This window comes from Colius striatus, chromosome 3 (genome assembly GCF_028858725.1).
Source record: "Colius striatus isolate bColStr4 chromosome 3, bColStr4.1.hap1, whole genome shotgun sequence".
Classification (NCBI taxonomy): domain Eukaryota; kingdom Metazoa; phylum Chordata; class Aves; order Coliiformes; family Coliidae; genus Colius; species Colius striatus.
This window is the reverse complement of record NC_084761.1, coordinates 67,659,212-67,680,774: the sequence shown is the minus strand read 5'-3', so window position 1 is coordinate 67,680,774 and position 21,563 is coordinate 67,659,212. Positions and strand designations below refer to the sequence as shown.

At 40.4% G+C, this 21,563-nt stretch overlaps 1 protein-coding gene across 5 annotated transcripts in view; it reads left to right on the top strand.

The window, feature by feature from the left end:
• Positions 1-14,105, top strand: part of ZDHHC2 (zinc finger DHHC-type palmitoyltransferase 2) — a 34,102-nt gene extending 19,997 nt beyond the window's left edge. For 4 of the 5 annotated variants that reach the window (XM_061993540.1, XM_061993537.1, XM_061993541.1 and 1 more), the window contains 8 exons: positions 437-469; positions 6,119-6,239; positions 6,936-7,068; positions 9,539-9,665; positions 9,829-9,921; positions 11,000-11,109; positions 11,557-11,629; positions 13,871-14,105. In XM_061993540.1, coding sequence (XP_061849524.1) covers positions 437-469; positions 6,119-6,239; positions 6,936-7,068; positions 9,539-9,665; positions 9,829-9,921; positions 11,000-11,109; positions 11,557-11,597 — 658 coding nt within the window. In that variant the 3' untranslated portion in view covers positions 11,598-11,629; positions 13,871-14,105. The remainder of the gene's footprint in view (positions 1-436; positions 470-6,118; positions 6,240-6,935; positions 7,069-9,538; positions 9,666-9,828; positions 9,922-10,999; positions 11,110-11,556; positions 11,630-13,870) is intronic. The other variant, XM_061993538.1, reaches the window with a different exon arrangement.
• Positions 14,106-21,563: the final 7,458 nt, after the last annotated feature.

The following is a 21,563-nucleotide window of genomic DNA, read 5'->3' as shown; positions in this document are numbered from 1 at the left end:
TACAAGGTAAGTTCTTAAAATCTCTTGTGCATCTGGATATCTGTCTATAAAGGCAAATAATATACTTGGAAATGTATTTAGTTGTATCACTAAGCAATTGAATCAGCCCATTTTTTAAGGCTGTGCCAGAGAATAAACAATGGTTGTAAAAGTTTCTCAGAATTAGGACAAAGTAAGTTACAGATTGCATCTTCTTAAATCACTAAGCTCTTGACAGAACAAGTACTTTGAGTTTGTATTACCTACGCTTTACTCATATGTAAACCATATTGTGTGAATTTAAATAATCATCTTTGCTGATTTGATTAATTAACAAAAAGTACATCTGGGAAATTCTTAATCTGTTTATGCATACTTTAAATCTAATGCATAACTGTCCTGACTTTTTTTCTTTTGCCTTTTGCAATGCTTGGAATTCTGTTGGGATTTTTTTAAGATGCATTTTGAAAATGGATCATCACTGCCCTTGGTGAGTGCACTGTTGGCTTGCTTCTATTCTGATTTGGTAAAATAAACTCTTGAGGCACCTGTTACGAAGGTGATGCTTCACTGTTCCTGGAGCTAGATCTTAATTGAAGTTACTGGTCTTTCAAGACCATTGGAGTTATTTACTGTGTGTCCTTTTTTCCTGGTTGTGAGATGTGGAAAGAAGTTCATGTATTATTTTAGGTAACTCTATTTTCACAGTTAGGATGAGGAGACTTCTGATAAGTAAGAAAACTTCTTCTAACAATTGCATCTTCTCATTAGAGACTTTGAATATTACTGTGGTAGAATTGCATTGAATGATAAAATACTACCCTTGTTTAAAAACCAAAGGGAAGGACTCTGCTTTGTTTCCCTTACTGAAACTCCCAGGATGGCTCGAGTGGGCTTGCTGGAAGGAGCAAGTTCTTTGTCTTTCATTGTTTTTCTCCTCTCTCCCTCCCACTCTCCCTCCTTTTGCTGCCATGTCAGCCTGCATAGTGCTTTTGTTTTTCCTTAGCAGCCCTTGGAACCAGTGGGTAGACAGGACATATAATTAATCTTATGTCGGTTTATCTCAAGGAAATAATTAAAAGTAATTGTTTGGTAAGATCCAAGTTAAGAGGATTGAGTGGTAGATGGAGTGGTAGGTGGCAGTTTTTCTCCCCATGAAACCAATCAGAAGAAAAGAATCTCCTGCATTGGAAAAACCAAATAGATAGTTCTACGCAGCTGGTTTGACCTTCTTAAATCAAATTCCTGGGGAGAGGAGACTCTGTCACAAGGGAGGAAGGAATGCTGAGCTCCTTCTCTTTGTTTTGGTCCTGACAACAGCCCTTGACATAGTGCAGTGTATTTTTAAGATTCTCCCCTTATTTTGCAGCTGCATGGTAGATAAAATTGAGAGAAATATTACAGAATATAGGTTAGAGTTATTTTCTACGTATGTCTTTTGCTGTATGGATATCAGCATTCTTTTCATTCTTTATCTTTTTTCAGCATTCTTATAGTTGTCTTGTAGAAAGCTGTAAGAAAGCTGTCAGGCTACTGCTGACAAAATATCAGGGAAAAGTCTCAATATTATTATTGTTATTGTTCAGTATTAGACACTCTTCTCATAAATTTTATGGTCTGTTTGGGATTTCTGGAGTTGCTCTGCCTTAGGGTAGTACATGAAAATGTCCTTCATGTAAATAGCAATTTCAGAATAAAAATCCATTGCATCAAATAACCAATCATAAACTAAGCACTTAAGTGTTGAGTAAAAGGGGCAGTGAAATGGTATTTCACTAGGGCACAGACTTCTAGAAAATTAAACTCTGTCTTCCTCTCAGTAATATTTGGTTATTTCACCCGTTCAGAGTCTTCATATCCAAATAAAGTAAACACAGTCAGTTTGAGAGAGTATATTCATAGCTCTTTGGTTTTAATCTAAGAAACAATGGGTACAAAAAGAAAAATAGAAATGGAGAAAGTACTTGAAAGATGTGTAATGCATCTTGATGGAGAATTGTTCCTTTTATCCTCCAAGTGACAGAGATGCACTAGAAAAAGAGGTATTGCTTTCCTTTTTTTCCTAATTTGCCTTGCTCAGTGTGGAAAAAAAGCCCAACCTATGTGGAAGTGACAAGAGAGTTTTGAAATATTTCACAAATGCTGATCAAACTTTGTAGTTTCTTTTAAAGACCCATGTTCAAGGGTTCTTCATGAAATATTTTGCCAATAAGTATAAATCAGTATAATGGGAGAGGTTTGGGCCCCCTGAAAACACCATTAGATCCTGCATTGCTTTTCTTGTTGAAATTTTTTGGTGAGAGCAAGTCTGGTAGCAAAGAACAGGGAAGGAACCTGTATGATGCTTAGGGAGAGCAGGGAAATAGGAATGGGAATTACTGCTATGTTAATATTCTGCTAGGAGAAGGATTTCTGGAGAGAGGACAGGTAAAAATTCTCTAGGGAGAGTAAGATGAAGCATTTGGAAGGGAGAGGTAGTAAGATGGTAGTCATGTCCTTAGACCCAGGTCAGCTGTTGTCTTTTAGGGAAGCTCTGTTCTGGCCATAACTCCTGCACTAATGGAAATGCTGTGATAAACAGAAATATTTCATCCTAATTGCCCTTTAACTACACTAAAAGGTTTAAGTGATGCAGAAATAAAAGCACTAGTGATTTCTATGCTATTGCTGCTGCTACTTATACTATATATAGATGGAACTGCAGGCTAGAATGCGATGGCTTGAGGCCTCACCAAAAATATGCTTCACATATAACAATGTGCATTAGAACTCCGTTAGGAATCAATTGAAACATCTCCTTTTGAGCCATACAAAAAGAATTTATCGTCTCCTTAATTCTATGTTGCTTTTTGTTGACTGAGTTGCATCACCTTCGGTGCCTTGTAAGTTCTTTCTTTGCCTGGCATTTTCAGTAAACTAACTAAACGGTATCTCTTCCTTTTATACTTCAAAATTAAGCATTTTAAGTGTTGTCTGTAATCCAGATTGTTAACCTGCACTGTTGTTTGTATGAACATTTCACTGCAGTAACACACCATCATTAGGCCAGCAGTTGGTACATTCATCAGTTTTACTCTTCCTCAGAAATGTTAGACTTGAAATCTAACCACCATTCCTGGGGTTTATGATTTGATACTACATGTTAAAATAGTACAATTACAAAATTTTAGTGTTTACTTTCTCTTCCATCTTCTGGTGAACTTCTGGTGTCATCAGCGAACTTGCTGAGGGGACAGAATGTACTCCCAGCAAGTTCTCTGATGACACCAAACTGGAGAACTGGCTGATTCCCCAGCCAGGACAAGGGGTAATGGGATGAAGCTGGAATACAAAAAGTTCCACTTAAACATAAGAAAAAACTATTTCACTGTGAGGGTGAGGGAGCAGTGGCACAGGCTGCCCAGAGGGGTTGTGGAGTCTCCTTCCTTGGAGATCTTCAAGACCCGCCTGGACATGTTCCTATGCGACCTGATCTAGGTGAACCTGCTTCTGCAGGGGGGGTGGACTAGATGATCTCTAAAGGTCCCTTCCAACCCCTAACATTCTATGATTCTATGAACTGTTGTGTTCCAGTAAGAACTCCTCAGTCTGGGGCTTTGTCAACATTGAAGGAAGCATAATAATGTGTGTACTGTATGCAGGAGTGCAAAAGAACAAGAAACAAATCTGTCTTTGACCTAAGAAATTTCATCTTTGGGGAATAATTTCACTTGATATTTCTTTTCTCACACTAAACAGCGTTTCAAGTGAAAACTGTCCTAAAATATATACCATGAAAGGACAATAGGGCTACGATAGAAACCTCGAATCTGAATTGCTTGCAGTTTCTAATGGAGTTGCTTACTTTGACATATTTAAAGAAAAAGAACGTGTCACTGTGGAGAACTGGAAATTTATCTTTTCAGTAAGAATCCTGATGAGCTTAGGAATGTATCTTTCAATTTTCTTTTAGTTAGAACAATCTGTTGTGAGTCCTTCTTGCCTGTAGTTAATACAGGCGCTTGGCTATTACTGCATGCTTAAATGATGATACTAAATTTCATGTTTAGCCAGGGTGGCATGTTTTGTAAAAACAAAAGCCCATAGTCAACAAAACAAACTCCCTGTCCACTCTGAGGATGAGTAACAGTAGTGCACAGTGAGTTTGTTTGGCATTTTAAGATTTTACCTTCTTCTAATTAGCATATATTCTACCTTTACCATTCCTGTCTCCCTAAAGGAGGTAACAGTTGCAATAACTTCTCCTGTAACTTCTAGAAGATAAAGTTGGGGCTCGCAACATGTTCTAACTTTTTGATAATTATTTTTCAACGTACAAGTGCTGTCATGGATGTAGTGTTCTCTTAATTATCTGATCTTTCTGACAGCACTAATAGTTAAAGAAGGTATATGGATTAACTTGTGTGCAGAGTTATATCAAACTTAGCACTATAATGATAACTTTGATTAGCTTCTTAATGCAACCAAGTAAAAGAAGGAGAAAGCTAGTTACCAATAAGTTGTCCATGGACAGCACTCCAATATTTTTCATTTGGTGGATATAGTATCATTACCTGTTTAAGAGTGCTCTAAAATTCATAATACTTATATATTACCTTTATGGGAAGCTGCTGGGGTAGTAAACATACCCTCATCATGCATCTCTAATCATAGAATGGTAGGAGTTGGAAGGGACCTCCAGTTGGATCTACTCCAACCCCCTTGCTAAAACAGATCCACCTGGATCAAGTCACACAGGAACGTGTCCAAGAGGGTTTTGAAGACCTCCAAGGAAGGAGACTCCTCAACCTCCCTGGGCAGCCTGTGCCACTGCTCCGTCACCCTCCAGTGAAATCATTTTTTCCTTGTGTTTAAATTGAACTGTTTGTTTCGGCTTCATCCCATTACCTCTTGTCCTGTCACTGGATACAACAGAAAAAAGTGATGCCCCAACCTCCTGATATCCACCGTTTAGATATTTGTAAATATTAATGAGATCCCTCTTCAGTCTCCTCTTCTCCAGACTAAACAGCCCCAGTTCCCGCAGTCTTTCCTCATATGAAAGGGTATGTTCCATACCCTTGATCATCTTGGTAGCCCTATGCTGGACTCAACCCAGCACTTCCCTGTCCCTCTTGAGCTGAGGAGCCCAGAACTGGACACAGGACTCCAGATGAGGCCTCACCAGGGCAGAGTAGTGAGGGAGCAGAACCTCCATCAACCAGCTGGACACACTCTTCTTGATGCATCCCAGGATGCCATTGGCCTTCTTGGCCATGAGGGCACATTGCTGGCTCATGTTCCATTTATTTATTTTATTATTTAGTTGATTATCAGCCAGGACTGATGATATACTAAGTTGCTTGTCTATAAATTCTTTAAGAAAGAGAAACAGGTGAACTTGAAGCCCATAAGTCAGAATGATAGAACTGATAAATGATAAAACAATGAAAGATTTAACATTTGTGTATGTCTTTACACATTCCTAATCTCTATTATTTTCTATATAATTTTCTGTCATGTTGTCACTGATGTGGAACATCTTGTGCTTGTTCAACAGTAGTACTTGTCTCATCATTTTGTATTAATGTAAATATCTTCAGGAATCTCCTATGAATACTCTCTAAGTTTGAAAAATTTGCTAAGAACTTTAGTATGTAGCAGGATTAATGACAGAGGGTATGAGACTGCTTTTATTCTCACAAGGATTCAATCAAGACTCATATTCTTGACTTGCACCTGTCCCAGTTGTAACTTGCAGCATGTCTAATGGTAAAACATGGATGCTTAAACCTACTTATAAAATAAAAAAATAACGGCAGTCAGTCTGATTTACATCAGATGTGCTGAAAAAAGATGTCATATCATAAGTGGAAATTCAATTTCAGTAAGCTGTTGAAAAGTGATATTACCTGGTAAAGTTCTTTTGGTGGTTTTTTTTTATTGTAGTAGTGGCGTTTTAGTTTTTATTGGAGTTGCTACACAAATTTGAGTGTTGAAGCGAAGTACATTTCAGTAGCTTGAGGCACCAGAGACAGGATGCAAAACATGGCTTACATGCATTAACTTTTTTAGAGTAAATATGTTTAATTTTATATTGATTGAGTCCAAAGTAAATAATGTTCATTAAACTCCATTTTTACTTTGCTTTTGTTATCAGGGTGAACAACTGTGTGGGATTCTCCAATTACAAATTTTTTCTTCTCTTCTTGGCTTATTCTCTGCTGTACTGCCTTTTCATTGCTGCAACAGATTTACAGTATTTTATCAAGTTTTGGACCGTAAGTGTTCTACTATGCTATTGGCTTCAAATGGATGAAGTTACCACTGTACAAGAAATCTAAAATTTACATTGTAATCTAGTATCTCCAAATACGAGCTACCAAAGATTATCTAAGAATCATAGCTCTCCATTTTGTTTGTCATAGTTTATGAAATTTCACTTGTTCTTACATTGTTTTGAAGCTGTGTAGAATTAATATGCAATTATTCATTATTTAGAAAGCAATTTTACAAGGGAATTTGTATCATATTTAGGTTTTGTTAACTTCTTTTAAAGCTATGCAACAAAAAGGCTTCATGGACATTTTCTAATATTTGAATCACGATTGTCTGGGATTGCAACTTAGGATATTACCCTCTGAGCTTTGCAGTGTTTATGCTATACTGTTGCTATTCGGAAAAGGATAATTAACAAGACAACTTTCGTAAAGATAAATGGTTATTCTCTAAAAGTCACCTCAAAGCTCAGATCCAAATTGCAGGGTCATGCTCTCAGCAGTTACACTTTCCCTAGAAAAGGCCCATTTAATTGCATGTCCATCCATATCTAGGTGTATAATTCATTTGTTCAGACTCCTGTTGCATGGTGTGTTTGTATCTACCCTGAATTTGACTTGGCTTGATTATGAATTATCAAGTTCAATGGCTGTTTCCCCAATTCTAATAGATTTTTGATTTTTCTTTTTAATCTTTAGAATGGCCTTCCTGACACCCAAGCCAAGTTCCACATTATGTTTTTATTCTTTGCTGCGGCTATGTTTTCTGTCAGCCTCTCTTCTCTCTTTGGGTATCACTGTTGGCTTGTCAGCAAGAACAAGTCTACTCTAGGTAAGAGGATTTAGTGCTTCTGTGTTTGACAGTGAAAAAATCAATACTAGATGCATGCAATCTGTGTGGGGGTAATGTAAGAAGTAGGCAATCCCATACAGGGTCCTTGGATCCTGGTTAGGAGTGCACAGGGCTGGTGTTGTCCAGCGCAGACTCCCTGGTTCTGCTGCTCCCCTAAGTTAATGTCTCTCTTTCTCCTGCCCCACGGACACAAGCTGTTAATGAATTCACTTTCTTCCTCCCACTCGCTCTCACTCACAGCTTGTTAACAGAAACTGAATAAACTAAAAAATAATTAGAATTGAGCTCACTTTGTAAAAAATGTTGGAGACACCAATGCACACTCGCACAAAGGCTGCTTGTTTGACCTTCCCAGCACCCAGGTCAGAGTCCTCTGATGTGGTATCTGAGTCAGGGCAGTGGCTCCGGCGCTTTGTTCCCACTCTTGTCTCCTGCAGGACCAAAGTTCTTGTGTTCAATTCAGATACACTTTTGTTTAAAAGCTCTGAAAGGCATAGCAATTAATTCCAAAACTTTGGATCTGAAGGGAGATTTCATAGTCGTGACTCGTGTCTTCCACAGAATCATGGAATGGTAGGAAGGGACCTTTAGACATCATTCAGTCCAACTCCCCTGCTCAAGCAGGTCCACCTAGATTAGGTCACACAGGAACGCGTCCAGAAGGGTTTTGAAGACCTCCAGAGAAGGAGACTCCCCGTCCTCCCTGGGCAGCCTGTGCCAGAGCTCCTTCACCTTCACAGTAAAGAAGTTTTTCCATAAGCTGAAGTGGAACTTTGTGCTCCAGCTTCCTAGAAAGGACTGTCTTAGGAGTTAATTTAAAAAACCTCAGAGAAGTTGGCCTATGGCTGTGCTATGGGAGTGTTTGCAGAACTGCATCAAATATCGGTATTAAGGCAGGATTTCACACCACCTGGAGATGCAGAAAAGTTGAGTGCCTGTTCTGTGCTATATGCTGGACTGTAATAATACCAATTTGCAATATATTCATTAAAGTTTCCAGATCTCTCAATGCTTTTCTGTTGATGTAAGTGGAATTAGAGTAAGCCAATGAATTGATCTGGGTTTTTTTGCAGTTCTCTTCAGATTTACTAATCTATAGATGATTAGTGGAAAATTTGACTATATGTCATTGGAGGAAAGCTTGTATACTTTTGGGTTGCTCTTGGGTTTCTGGGTTTCTTCAGTAGTCTGAAAAGTCATCTACTTAGAAATTAGTATGGGAAAAAAAATTGGTCAATCTAGTTAGAAGTGGAGAAAAATTTACACTTCAAAATCAGTATTTTATGTTTTTAAAACAAATTGAATTCTATGCAGGTAATGTACCATGTGTTCTGTACACTAAAGCTCCTCAAAAATAGCAGTTTGCCCCTTCTTCCCATTTTACTTTGGGAAATTGCTTAATATATGAAACCCTGAACATGCAATAGTTTTGTAATAAAGCCAGAACAGCCTCAAGTGTGACTGTGCTTAAATCATCATGGGACTTCTTTTCATAGCCTAACATTGGCACACAAAACGTTATCTCTATTTTCCCTTCCCCTTTTTCTAAAACACCTTGTAATTAAAGCATACTACATGTTGAAGGTCATTTCCATCTGTTCATACCTTGCAGCAGAAGGATGATCTCTGCACGTCTCCAGCATGGTTTCTGTGAGCTGTACTGTCAGGACATCAGGATGTACTTTGCTTACTATATATAACCAATTAAGGGAATTAAATGACTGTCAGTCACTTGGTGGAAAGTGAATGAGTTTTCTGCTTCAGGCACCTTGCAACACTTGAAGCTTGTCCTCCTTTCAGCTGGGATTGAGTTAATTTTCTTCCTAGTAGCTGGTGCAGTGCTGTGTTTTGGATTTAGTGGAGAATAATGATAGCATGCTGGTGGTTTCATCATTGCCAAGTAGTGCTTATCCCAAGTGAAATTTAGCTTGGACATCACGGGGAATAATCTGGGTCTGCAAGTAAAGTGCTTGCTTTATGCAGCTGTAAAAACGCACAATATTTTCATATCCCACGGTGTGAAAAGCTAGTCTTACTTACTAAAATAGGTTAAGCTTTTATTCTTTTCCATTGCTCTTTCTGTAGTAGAGCCTTTACGGTAAACACTAGCTTTCTCTTTCTTGAACAGTCTGTGGTATAGTCATATGCTGAAATCTTCATACAACATATCACACCTTCTTAAAAAGTGAGTTCCTGACTCTTCCTTGCCTAAATTAGAGAGGAGGGTGAAGGAAACTTCCACCCTTCGTCAGCCATGGGACTTCTTCTGCACACACAGTGGCTGTGTGACACTGACAGTGGCTTCTGGGGGCAGACTAGCTTTCCCAGTCACTTGGGCAGTACAGCCTTTCCCCTTGGATGATGGTGTCGTCAGTGCAGTTGCCTAAATACCGGTGTGAAACTTAACCATGCTGCCTTGCAGAAACCTCATTCATTATTTTCTTTTAAGAGGTATTCAGAGCTCCCATATTTCGTCACAGAACAGACAAGAACGGCTTTAGCTTGGGCTTCAGCAAGAACTTAAGGCAGGTGTTTGGTGATGAGAAGAAATACTGGCTGCTGCCTGTATTTTCAAGGTATGCTCACTTTTTAATGCTTCATTTGTCAATGAAGAAACAGGGTTTGGGGTGCTGGTTGGATTTTTTTAAAAAAAGATCCAGTAATAATCACTTTAGAAATAAAACAGCTCTTCAAAGTTGGGAGTTCTTTTGTTTGTATGACTAATTCTGAATTTTTCAGTCTAGGGGATGGTTGCTCCTTCCCAACCTGCCTTGTTAATCAAGATCCTGAGCAAGCTTCCACACCTGGGGTTCTTAACTCAACATCCAAAAAGTAATCTGCTTTTTGTTACTCATTTCAGATAGTTGGTACTCCTATTTTCTCCTGTGCACAAGTAAACAGAACCATGTATAAGATACTTAAAAGCAAATGAAGTGCATGTTATTAATAAATGCAAGTCAGGTTTTAAACAAAAACAATCCTCAGACTTATGTTTAAATTTAGCAAAAAAAGGTGGGGGATTTTTTTCCCCCAATGTGCTTTGTGTTGGCTCAGTGGCATCTCAAGACCTGAATTTTCCACACCGGCCAAATATTCGGTATTAGCAACATTCTGCTCTGCATGCATATTGAGATGGTTGGTCAAGCTGCCTGTGACATGGATGCATTACCTTGCCAGGTTTTTGGAGGAGGTCTGTTTCTTCCTCTCTGGTGAAAGATGCTTCGCAGAAGGAAATCCCAGGCCCCAGTACTTGTGCCAAGTCATGGGAAGCTGCATATTGAACGGATGTTTTGTTTCTGCTGATAATAGGACATATTTTCTTAATTCTTACCCTCTGTGGATGTGGCATCTTTCAACTGTGAAAAATACACAGCTGCTCCTTAAACTAAATAAATAGCTTAGTATTAGAGTGTGACAAGTGTAGCAGACTTGAATATGTGACCAAGAAATTATAATGACATGGTATTGACAATCTTTTATAAATAAAAGAAACATATTACATTTGTTCTAGTTGTTTCTTTACATTTTAAATCTTGCCTCAGTGATCCATAGCTTATATTAGGCAAGAGACTTTGGAGGTGTTTTCTCCGCTGTACATCTCTTGTACTGGGAAAGACTCTGGATGGAGTCCATTTGGAACTGAAGTACGTAAATTACTGTGTAATAGCTGTCAAAGAGAAAAACGGAGACATTTCCCTGTTCTGCGCTAGGGAGTCGTTGCTTTTTAGATTGCGCTGCCTCTGTGACAACTCCGGTGTAGCACATGTCATCATAAAAGTGTAGTGGTTCGTCAGAAGAGAAACAAGGTAAAGGTAGGGGAAATGCTGCATACAACGGACTGTTTGTAACTTGTGGTAAGATGATGAAAAGCTACTGCAGGTCCCCAATGTTGTTTTTATTGGCGTTGCAGTGAGAGCCACCTGTTTCCCGCAAAGCCGCTGCGCGACTCCCAGAGCCACCTGCTGACGGACACGCCGTCATGGGCAGAGAGTAGTGCGGAGGCTGAAAAGGGCAAAGGTGGTAAGGAACTGATTTGTGCTGCAGTGATTTGTTCTTTAGTAAATGACTTTTGGAGGATGTGGCGTAAAAATAACTAAGGTCACTTGGCTCATATTCATGAACCAAAACTCATGAAGCTTAATTTAAATGCCTGTTCGTGGAAAGTTCCATGTATTAGGCTCCTGTGCCCTTTCCAGTTAAACTAGACCAAGAGATACTGAGAACACACTAATTGTCTTTTAGACTGAACCTGATTAATTCCTTTGGCCACCAGTTGCTTATACCAGCATATGGTATATGGTGACACCTTGTTGCAACTAGTGAAAAGCCATGTAATGAACACAGGGCAGGAAGAGATTTGGTAACAGTGGGATGACATTAGGATGGATTGTTAAGTAAAGGCTGTATTGTTTTCTGAAATAGACATGAGACTTTTCCTGTTGCAATACCACTTTTTTGTCTTTAAAGGTATGAGCAATCCTGCATTAACCATGGAAAATGAAACCTAATTTCCCTTAAACATCTGAATATGTAAAGAAAGGTATGTTCATGTTCTCTGTTTCGTATGTTATTCCACGATTCTTCACCACTTGAAGAATGCACAAAACAAAACTACTAAAGCAATTCTGACCCGTTCACTTCAATTTATCTTTTTTACCATGAGTAATAGTGCATGAATCTGTAATTTTAAACTGAACCTCCTGTTTCTTGATGTGCCATGTTTGCAAAATAGTTTAACGAAGCCTTACAGTCATTGCTTTTAGGTAATATTCTTATAATGTTATTGTCATTATTATTATTCTCCTTCTTTAGAAAGATAATGAAATTGTGACTATTGAAGTTGTCCAGCAAATATTTATAAAGCTAATTTTAAAAACAAAGTTAGTTCTTAACATTGAACACAAAGATCATAAAGGTCTAGAAGATGACATCGGGAAAAACATTTCTCCTAATAGATAAGCTACTAGCAGCTTGTTCTTCTGTGCCAAGTACCGAGCAGCATCCTATGTAATAGCTGCCTACTGAGGACAAAAGGTGTCCATGTGACTTCCTGGGCATTGAGTCACCTATTGTCAAAAACAGCTGAGATTTTAATTTTTTTTCATTTCTTGCACTGATGTCTTGCAGCACAGACTTCTCAGAGGCAGGTCTGAGAAGCAGCTAGTAAAGTCTGTTACAGACCCAAAAGGGGGATACCTTAGTAATTTTAGTATTGGAAGATTTCTAAGTCCATTAAAGCTTAAGGAAATCAGCTATTTCGTATTTAAAGCTGGATAAGAAATTTGCCTCCAACCTTAAGAATTTCAGTATGCCAAGTAATTTCCAATTTTCCAACAACACTGGACGAGTCATTCAGCAAGGTCATTTCCATCTCTGCGATCGGAAGCGCCCTTTCAGTAATCCTGAAGGAGTTTCTCAGGTGGATACGCTTCATTTGTGTGTGATGTGACTCCTGGACATGCTGTCACGGCTGTCAGGTTGCTCTGAGTCACTCCTGGAGGAAGTTGAAGGCATAGAAAGCCATCAGAGAATTGCAGTAAACCCATCAGGCATGGTATTGCATTGTCAAGGCAGATTAGAAAAATGGTAGGTGTGCAGATACCAACAGCCTGTGGCTTGGTACCAAAAAAGCCCCCAAACTTCAGTGGGATTCATCAGAGAAACTAAAAAATTCTTGACCCTTACAGTCTGTTTTTGTGTTAAGTGGTGAATGAAGACACAGACAGTTCCAAATATAGGTGCATTCTACAAACTTGATGATGGTGTGAAGCGCTGAAGTGTTGAAAATGTGGGTGTCAAGTGAACAAAGTTGGAGATGAGCGAATGGAGCTCAGCTGGTGTCTGCAAGTTTGACTGCTCTCTGTAGGGGCTTTTTAATAGAATCTAAAACCCTCATTTCTAACCCTTTGTCCAAAATGAAAAATGCCACGTTTCTGCCCTGCTGAATCCATTAGTTGTTGCAACAAAATTTCTAGACAACAGTCAATTATTCAGCTTCAATTAGTTTAATCTTACGTGTCATCACTACTCAAGAGTAAAACATTGGAGACAGGCTTTCAGAAAAACTGATTTTTTGGATTATGTTTACAGGAAGTATCATGAATTGCAACTAGTTTTGTCATACTGGAGTTCTTCTTGCTGAAGTCCTAACACGTTGTTTATTTATGTAGTAACTTTACTGTTTCAGTGAAGAATGTGTACATTTTATTTGACCTTTGTTGTTCAAATAACTCTGAATATCAAACATGGTCTGTCATCCTTCTTAAGGTGCTGAAAGCTTGTTTTTTAAGCTGTTTAGCTAGATAAACATTTTGTGTTCTTTTTTTAGTGTTTTTTTCCCCTTTTAATCTAATCTGAGAAATTAACAATTAGATTTGTGTTTGCAGTCTGACTCCCCCACCCCTGGGTTCTGGGAGGTTGGTTTGTTTGAGGGTTGTTTTTGTTTCTTCATTTCGTACACATCCATTTTTGAAGTGCAGCTTTTTAAAGAGAGATCACCTTCAGAGGAGGTTATGGTCCAGACATTAAGTGTAAAGCCACATGAAGGGGCTCCTGGAAGTTAAGTTTTGCCTCAGACTGATGCATGCACATCTTAAAAGGACAGTGGCTGAGGACTGATAATTTCACCAGTGTGAACGTGAGAGCTTGTACACAGTCTTCTGTGTTCCTCCTTGGGGTGGGATTTTCATTCAGCTGTTGTTCACATTCCCCTTTGAGGAGTTGAGACTCGTTGCAATAACTTAATTTTTAATGTATTTTGTGATTTACTGTTCCATTCCAGTACAAGAAAAAGCTGTCGTTGGAAGGAAGTTGCGTTCTTCCGAGTGCCAGCCCTGTTGGCCAGCTGCTCCTGTCTGCTCCTCTGTGGATGTGCGCGGAAAACAAACTTGACAGATGATTAGCTGTCTCCATGTCACTGCTTGAAACATGAAACTAAACATACTACTTCTGGACCATATAAAGAATGTTTCAACTTAAAGTTACTGGTTTGGAACGGCAAAGGATGGTTCTGCGTTTTAGGATGGGGGGGGTGGGGGGGAAGGAGTCTGAGTTTACAACTGTGAAAATTCTGTGGCTGGTTTAGACTCCAATAATGTGACCTCATTGACACAAAAATGTGACTTTCTTGCATAGCAGTCCATGTTCTTGCCTTGGTTTGGAAAATTCGCCCATTAATTCAAATTGCTATAAGTCATTGACTTCAAAATCAAATTTTTGCTCTACTGGCTTTACAGATTGGGAGAAGAGCCAGTGTTGGTTACTAATAATTTAGTGGCTGGGGACAGGGGAGTTGGGATGGGACTGGATTTTCGTTTGGGTGTTTTATAAGCAATTTTTGAAGACAAGGAGACAAGTGACTTTTTGGACCATTTTTGGAAAACAGTATTGCAAAAAGCTACATTTTTCCTCAGATCGGCACTACCAATAGTTTGAAAAATTACAGAGTTGGGGGGGATGAAACTCCTTCATTAATTGAAGGCTACAATGAGTCGCTGGTAAGTGGAGTGATAAAAAGCCTGTGTTCAGGTGGGCAGTACGTAGATGAAGCTGGGGGTTTTGATGGGAGCTGCAGGGGACAGTGCTATGAAATGACGATTTTATTGCTCTATTTGGAGCTGTTAAGCCCTTTGGGAAACAAGAGTTGGCACTTAACTTCGATCCAGAAAGCTTTTTAGCAACCTGTGTTCCCGAGGGCCACTATCTTTCCAAGTCCTGGCTTCCTATTAATCAATGGTTGTCTCAGATTTCTTTTTTTTCACTTGTTCTCTAAGACACTGCCTTTCATACTGCAAAACTTAACAAGTCTTATGTACAATCAAGGAGACTCGCTGTTGTCACTTGTGATATTTGCATTTACAGGACAACAGACGTTTGATTGCAATACAGAAAAACCAATCTGCTGCACCTAGGGAAACCCCCTTCAAGTAAGTTAGGAGATAGCAACTTTCTTAGGATCAGAGTTTGGCAGCCACATAGTAAAAGATGCATTATCAACTTTTGAAATTAAGAAAGTTTCGGCAACATAAATCTAATTGTCTTGTGCCTTTTGTATCCACTACATTTACAGTATCAGTGTTTACATTTAAATGCAAATTGTTAATCTGAAAACAACTTTAGGAGGAACTCCGTTGTGCTGGCTAGGTGGCTGGGTAAAAAGACTAGTCAAAAAAAGTAAGTTTCAACCTCTCTGACTAAGCTCATTCCAGTTGAAGCAGAAACGTACTTCTGTTCTCAAGCCCGAGCCACTTACTTTACAGGCTGGGTCACAGCGTAAGGCTGCCAGTTGTTTGTTTAGAAAGCTGGCAGTGGGACTAAGTGACAGATTTCTGAAAGCAAAAGTCTTGACATTAACTTGTCTCCAGGCAGGTAACTTCACAATTTGTCTTTCCGGGGTTTACAACTGAAGTGAAAGCTGTTTGAGCACAAACATGGGATGTTCTTCTCAGGAGGGAACATGTATTTATTTTAGTTATTTTATTTAAAGAAACCAACACTTTACCAGCCTGAAAACATCTCTTTCTTGCCAGAAGTGCCAGAGTGTGGATCCCTTGATGTAGAACACCATTTTTAAACTAGCATGAAGGTAGCATACAGTTTACACGATGCCTGCAGACATCTAGCAACCAAAAGTTTTTTGCAGCTGTTTCTTCAGTATTGTTCTGTCTGCTTACCTCATATTAGTGTTTGTCTAAAGGCAAACTTGTCAAGGGACGAGAGGGAGAGGGAAATATATATATTTTTAACACTTCAGGTTCTCTATCTGTATAGTCTTGTTTTATACACAGTCAGTCGCAGGGTGGTTTGTCATGGAGTGTGCATTTGAAAATACTGAGTTAAAAGGTGAAATTCAGCTTCAGTGGGCCTTGCTCCATATTTTTATGTAAAGACAAAGTACAGATTTCTTCCCCAGCAAAACTCATGATGGAAGTGGCTCTCTCCAACACGGATGTCAGCCTCTCTCCCTCTGTCCAGGGCTCCGAGAGCTCGTGGTCAGGCTGGGGATCAAGGTAGGGAAAGGACAGGGATAAGGGATCAAGAAGCTCCTGGCTTCTCAGGGTCTCAGAAGTCACCCTTAGAAAGCACAATAGCTCTAAATAATCTGCAGCTTTGTAGCCCGAGGCTGTCCCTCTAGCAGAAAATTGGTGGGGCTGTGGGAAACACACTCTGGTGAAGGGAGAAGGGGAAAGGAAAATGACAGTAGGGCAGAGGCAGATGTTCAGCAGATCTGAGCCAGAGGGCTATAGCTTCGCTGGCTTTAGGGATGGGTATGAACCGTGCTTCTGAAGAGCGCTCTCAGCAGGGTTTTGAGGGTTCCTGGCACTTCTCACTGTATAGAGTACAGAAAAGAAGTGAGCTAATCACGCTCCAAAGTATAATTTCTGATATGACTATATTCTTGGCTTTAAGCTTTCTAATACTTTATATGAAAATGGTCTTTTTTGACGTGTTGTCCGTGAGCATTGATGCTGTTGCAATGCCCACAGGAGAATTTGGGAAGGAGACGGAGGGGGATGCAGTGTTGTTTGTCTGCTTACACTGATTCTCCTGTTCTTTATATTCTTGCTAGGCACTTTACTTACAGCTTTTTTGTGTAATTTCTGTCTTGTTTTTAAAGACTGCTTTTTACCTACTGTACAGTTACTAATCTACATTTTTGCTAAAAAGTAAATAACAGCCCTGGTATTTGTCTAGCAGTAGGACTGCATTTCAGGCTTCAGGGGAAGCTGGATGAGTTCTGCAGCTCCCTCAGAGGGGCCCGAGTCCCTCGTGACAACAGAGTTAGATTTATTTTGTATATATATATGAAGTCATATGAATCACAGCCCCCCACATACATAAGAACTGTAGTTGTAGGTTAGAACAAATCCAATCCGTGTCTGCACCAGCAGCGATCTGCATATATTCTGTGTCAGCTGATGTACTGGTGGTGGAGTGGTCAAAGTCTTCACAGAGAACTATTTTTGTTAAGAAAATGGAACAGGTGGATGTTGGTGAGCTCCACCCCCTGAGCCATTAGACACAGCTGCTGCTATGCACTTTGACTTGAGAGAAAAAAAAGCATCCAGTTTTAAGTTGCAGATTGAAAGTTCTTTAGTAGCCTACAACTGTGAGCAGCTAATTAATGAAACACTGCTAATTAGTGTTAGCTGTCTGAAATCAGGGTCTTCAAGCAAGAGTTCAAAAAGGTTGCAGGAAGCAAGTTCAGTTTAGTGCATGGTGTGCTGTAGCTGCTGCCGTTCAATATTGGGATTGAGAGTTCTTGCTTTGACTCAGTTGCCTGGTGTGGTGGAGCAGGGGAGGGAAATATTTCTACATAAATTTATTGTATGACTTTGCCACTGGTTAATGTATTGCTCGCAGAAATAAATGCTTCATGTTCAGCAGCTCCTGTATGTCATAGTCATTGACACCACTGCCTTACTGAGGGGGTATCACAACAGCAGAACATCATCTCTACTATAGCTTCATTTACAGCCCGGTCCTTGTAAGTGTCCCCCGTCACCCTTTCCCAGCAGTCTTATTTTATAGGTAAGATTTCCCTGTGCAGTTTAATTGCTAGATCCCTAGCACCTCCCAAAGCACCTACAGTGGGAAACAGGTTAAGAGGGAACCAAATTCTTTTTGGTCTTTCATGGGTGAAACGGTCTCTGTCTTCATGCTGCAGAGCAGGCACAGCTGCCTTCCTTTGGATGCTGTTGGAGGTCAAAAAGGTGGGCCTTTGTCCCAAAAAAGAAAGCGAGACAAAGGGGTACTTAAACTCACCTTACTTTACAAAAGCGAGGTGGTACAAGGAAGGGAATTATGTTACTTACCAGGGTTGTCACCAACAGCAGCTTTGCTTTGTGAGGGTTCTCAAGTTCCTCCCGTGCCAGATTTTTCCCATCTGCCCAACTTCCCACTCTTTGCTAAGTCTCCCCCAGGAAAGCGTTGGATCCACCTCTGGCACAGAGGAATGAGACTGTCTACTCAGACCTCTCAAAATGCAGGAACAGTTACATAAAGATGAAAGCAGCTTTCACCTGTTCCAGTTCAGGCATAGCCTGCAGTGCATGGTCTGAGCTTTTCCCACTTTTTTATTTTAAACCCTGCCATAAATATTTGCCTTGAACCATCTACAAGCATGCTCATCCAAAACAAGGAGACTAAAAGCAGAACATGCTGCTATGCTGTATGGATGGTGTGGGTGTTGTCATTGCCACTTCACTTGCAGCTCTCACTTGTTCATCAGGGCCTGGGCAAGAGGACAGGAAAAGCAGCAGCCTTCTGGGGTGGTGCTATTTGGAGCGAGCGAGTGGCATGTGCCGTAGCCTGAGGAAAGCCTTCCCTCTGTCTCCGGGGCACTTCTTCAGCTGGACCTATTTGAAGTAAGTTTTTGATCATCATTCTTCCCTCCCTCTTCCCCTTCCACAGAACTCCAGATTGAAAAAGTCTTTCATTTGAAACGTTGAATCCATAGCTACATCCTCTTTATTCCTCTCCCTCCCAAGGTTTATTCTAGACAAATAATTTCTCCATGATTTCCTAATGGCACTCATCCCTGAAAGACAGTAACTCAGTCGTAGTTTCCAGTATTTGGGGCAGTGATTACATGTTTCATCCTAGATCACTGTGATCTTCTCAAGCAGATGGGCCCAACAGTTTGACTGCCGCAGTTGGAGGAGCGTGCTGTGAGCCACGTCCCCTCTCTCACCTCCTGCACACTCACAGGTTCCCTGATTGGTGGAACTGGAACAGACCCAACACTTCCTGACAGTCATCATTTCATAAAGTCTTTTTTTCCTGTTGTAAACTGAATCATTCTTGGCTCACCTAAGCAGCAGCTCCAGTTAAAATGACAAAATAAACATGTATACAAGCTCCTGAACAATAGGAACCTATTTCCAGTTAATCTCAGATAGGATAGAGAAAAATAACTGGCCAGTAGTTCAAATAGATACAAGAGAGAAAAAGCAGCAACTTAGTGATGATACAAGCACACTAGCACTTCACAGGACATACTTCCATAGATACCGCATAGACTCCAGAGCACATGGAGCATCAGGAACAAAGGCAAAGGAGGAGTTTGCAAAGCTCAGCTATTAGACAAAGGTAAATAAAAGATACTGCCAACTGCCACCACAGCTCTGATTTACTACCCTATAAAAGATAAAGCACGTTCTCTGTACTACAGCTCTAAAGTTTGGCTGTTGCCAATTTCTACCTGATGCACAAGGAAGGGAAGGTTTCCCCTCTACTCTTGCTGTCTCTTTCCCTCACATCATCTACCACAGTTGATTGAAACAAGTGTCTCATGAACACAGGAAAGAGCACACTTGGGCAAGACAATTCTCCCACAAAATTGAGATGCAGAAAAAAAATTCTCAGCTGTGCTGGCAGAAAAAGGATGAGGCGAGCTTCTGCAGAAATCAGATCTTCACAGTTGGCACCAACAAGCACATTTCATTCCCAACCTGACTGCTAAAATAACGCAGGAAAATCCTCCGTGTTGGGATTTCATTACATCCCTGTATGGCTTCTCTGAATCAAAATCCCACGTAACAAGTATCTTCAACTAAGTAAATCTGGTACTAAAGCGTGAAACCCTCCTCTTGTGGAATATCTGGAAGGACCTGGCCAGAGTATTGGCCTAACACACCCCCATTCTGCCAGCTGATTCAGTGAGCCTTTCACTATTTTTTCCTAAGTAACTGAATGCAAAAGGAGGATTGCACAAGAGTTTTATAGGGCTGAGCAAGTACTACCACTCAAGAGCACTCAGACAACACTATTAAATGCAAGATTTCTTAAGCACTAATAAGCTAGGAGATTTTACTTGTAACTATTAAATGGAAATACTATGAAATGATACTTTCTGCCATGTGGTTTTTTACGACAAGGACACCTCAAAAGACAGGTTTTATTCTGTAACCGGTTCTGACGTATACCTTTGGACCTGAAGGCAGTGCTTAAGGTTACTCCCCCAGCGTGAAAATGAATACCATCCGTGCTGTGCAATTAACACACACATGCAAACCTGGCAGAAATAATTCTCAACTGGATTTATGCACAGCTAAACATACTTGTTACCAAACAGCTTCTCCCCGTAACCATCCTTCTTAAGACGTTACTCAGTGCTCTCTGCAATTGTTTAGGCTCCCACTTTTCAAGCACTATTAGTGGAATTATCCTTGATATGGCAATTTTAAACCAAGGAGAACTAGATGAACAATAACTGATTCCCCAAGGACCACTGTCTCCTTTTGCTTCAAGAGCTCAAGATGACTCTACCTGAAAGCAGAATCAACATCTCCGTTCTTTCAGCAACATCCAGCGTTGCAAGAGCAGAAGCCTACAGGAAGAGGCAAACAGGATGTCTGCACGAGTCGTGTCTTTCTGTCCCTGCTATACAACATGATGTCCCCACTCAGTCATCACTGCATGGACTATCCTCTGGCTGACTGATAAAACATATGTACCCTGTGGGTGCAGAACACCCACACTCACATCTCATCTATTTCAGATACAAGGAACCAGTGCAGTCGACAGAAGTGTGCTCTGGTATCATAAAAAAAGTGGGCACTGGAAGGGAACTGCGGTGATTGTCTAGTTCAAATACCAGCTCAAAGGAGGATAAAATACAGCAAGCTACTGAGAAATTATTTCCCCTTCATAAATCCAAGTTGACTACTTCCAATCACCTTCTTATCCACTCTGTTTGGAAATGGTATCTCAGATTATCAGCTCCATCACCCTCCCCGGGAAGGAGATGATGTTGACCAGCCTGCAGCTCCCTACATCCTCCTCGGCCTTCATGAAGATAGGAGTGACATCTGTTCTCTTCCAGTCCTCAGGCACCATGACCTTTCAAAGATAATGGGAACAGCCTTGCAATGACATCAGCTCCCTCAGCACTTGTGGATGCATTCTGTTCCAGACCTTCCTTCCGTCTCAGGGACCTGGGATTCCTGAAGGCAATACTTAGGAGTAAAAAACAAAGCAAAGATGGCATTGAGTACCTTGGCCTTTTCCATGTCCTCTGTCATTAGATGTCCTGTCCCCACTCAGCAAAGGTCTCATATTTTCTCTAATCTCGCTTTGCTCCTCATGTTCCTGTAGAACCTTTTCTCGTCCCTCCTGATTCAACTTCAGATAGACTGGCTTTCTTCACCCAACCTCCACACACTTTAGAGAGTGTCACCTGCCCTGCTTGCCCCTTTCATATACTTCCTTCCTGCCTTAGTCAGGATCTCAGTTGTCAATGCGGGCTCCTTGTTACTTGTGTTTGATTTCCTGCGTGACGGAATGAACCATTCTTGAGCTTGGAGTAATCAGTCAGATAAGAGGAAGTTCTTGGAGGTCAAGAGGTTACGAGTCATCCCCAAATTCAAAGGGAAAAAAGCCTCAAATACTCTGAACGTGTTCCAGACCTAATTTCTTGTGTCTCAAAGATCCTTCTTGCCTAGTTTCAATGAGCAAAGGGATTCAGTTATTTT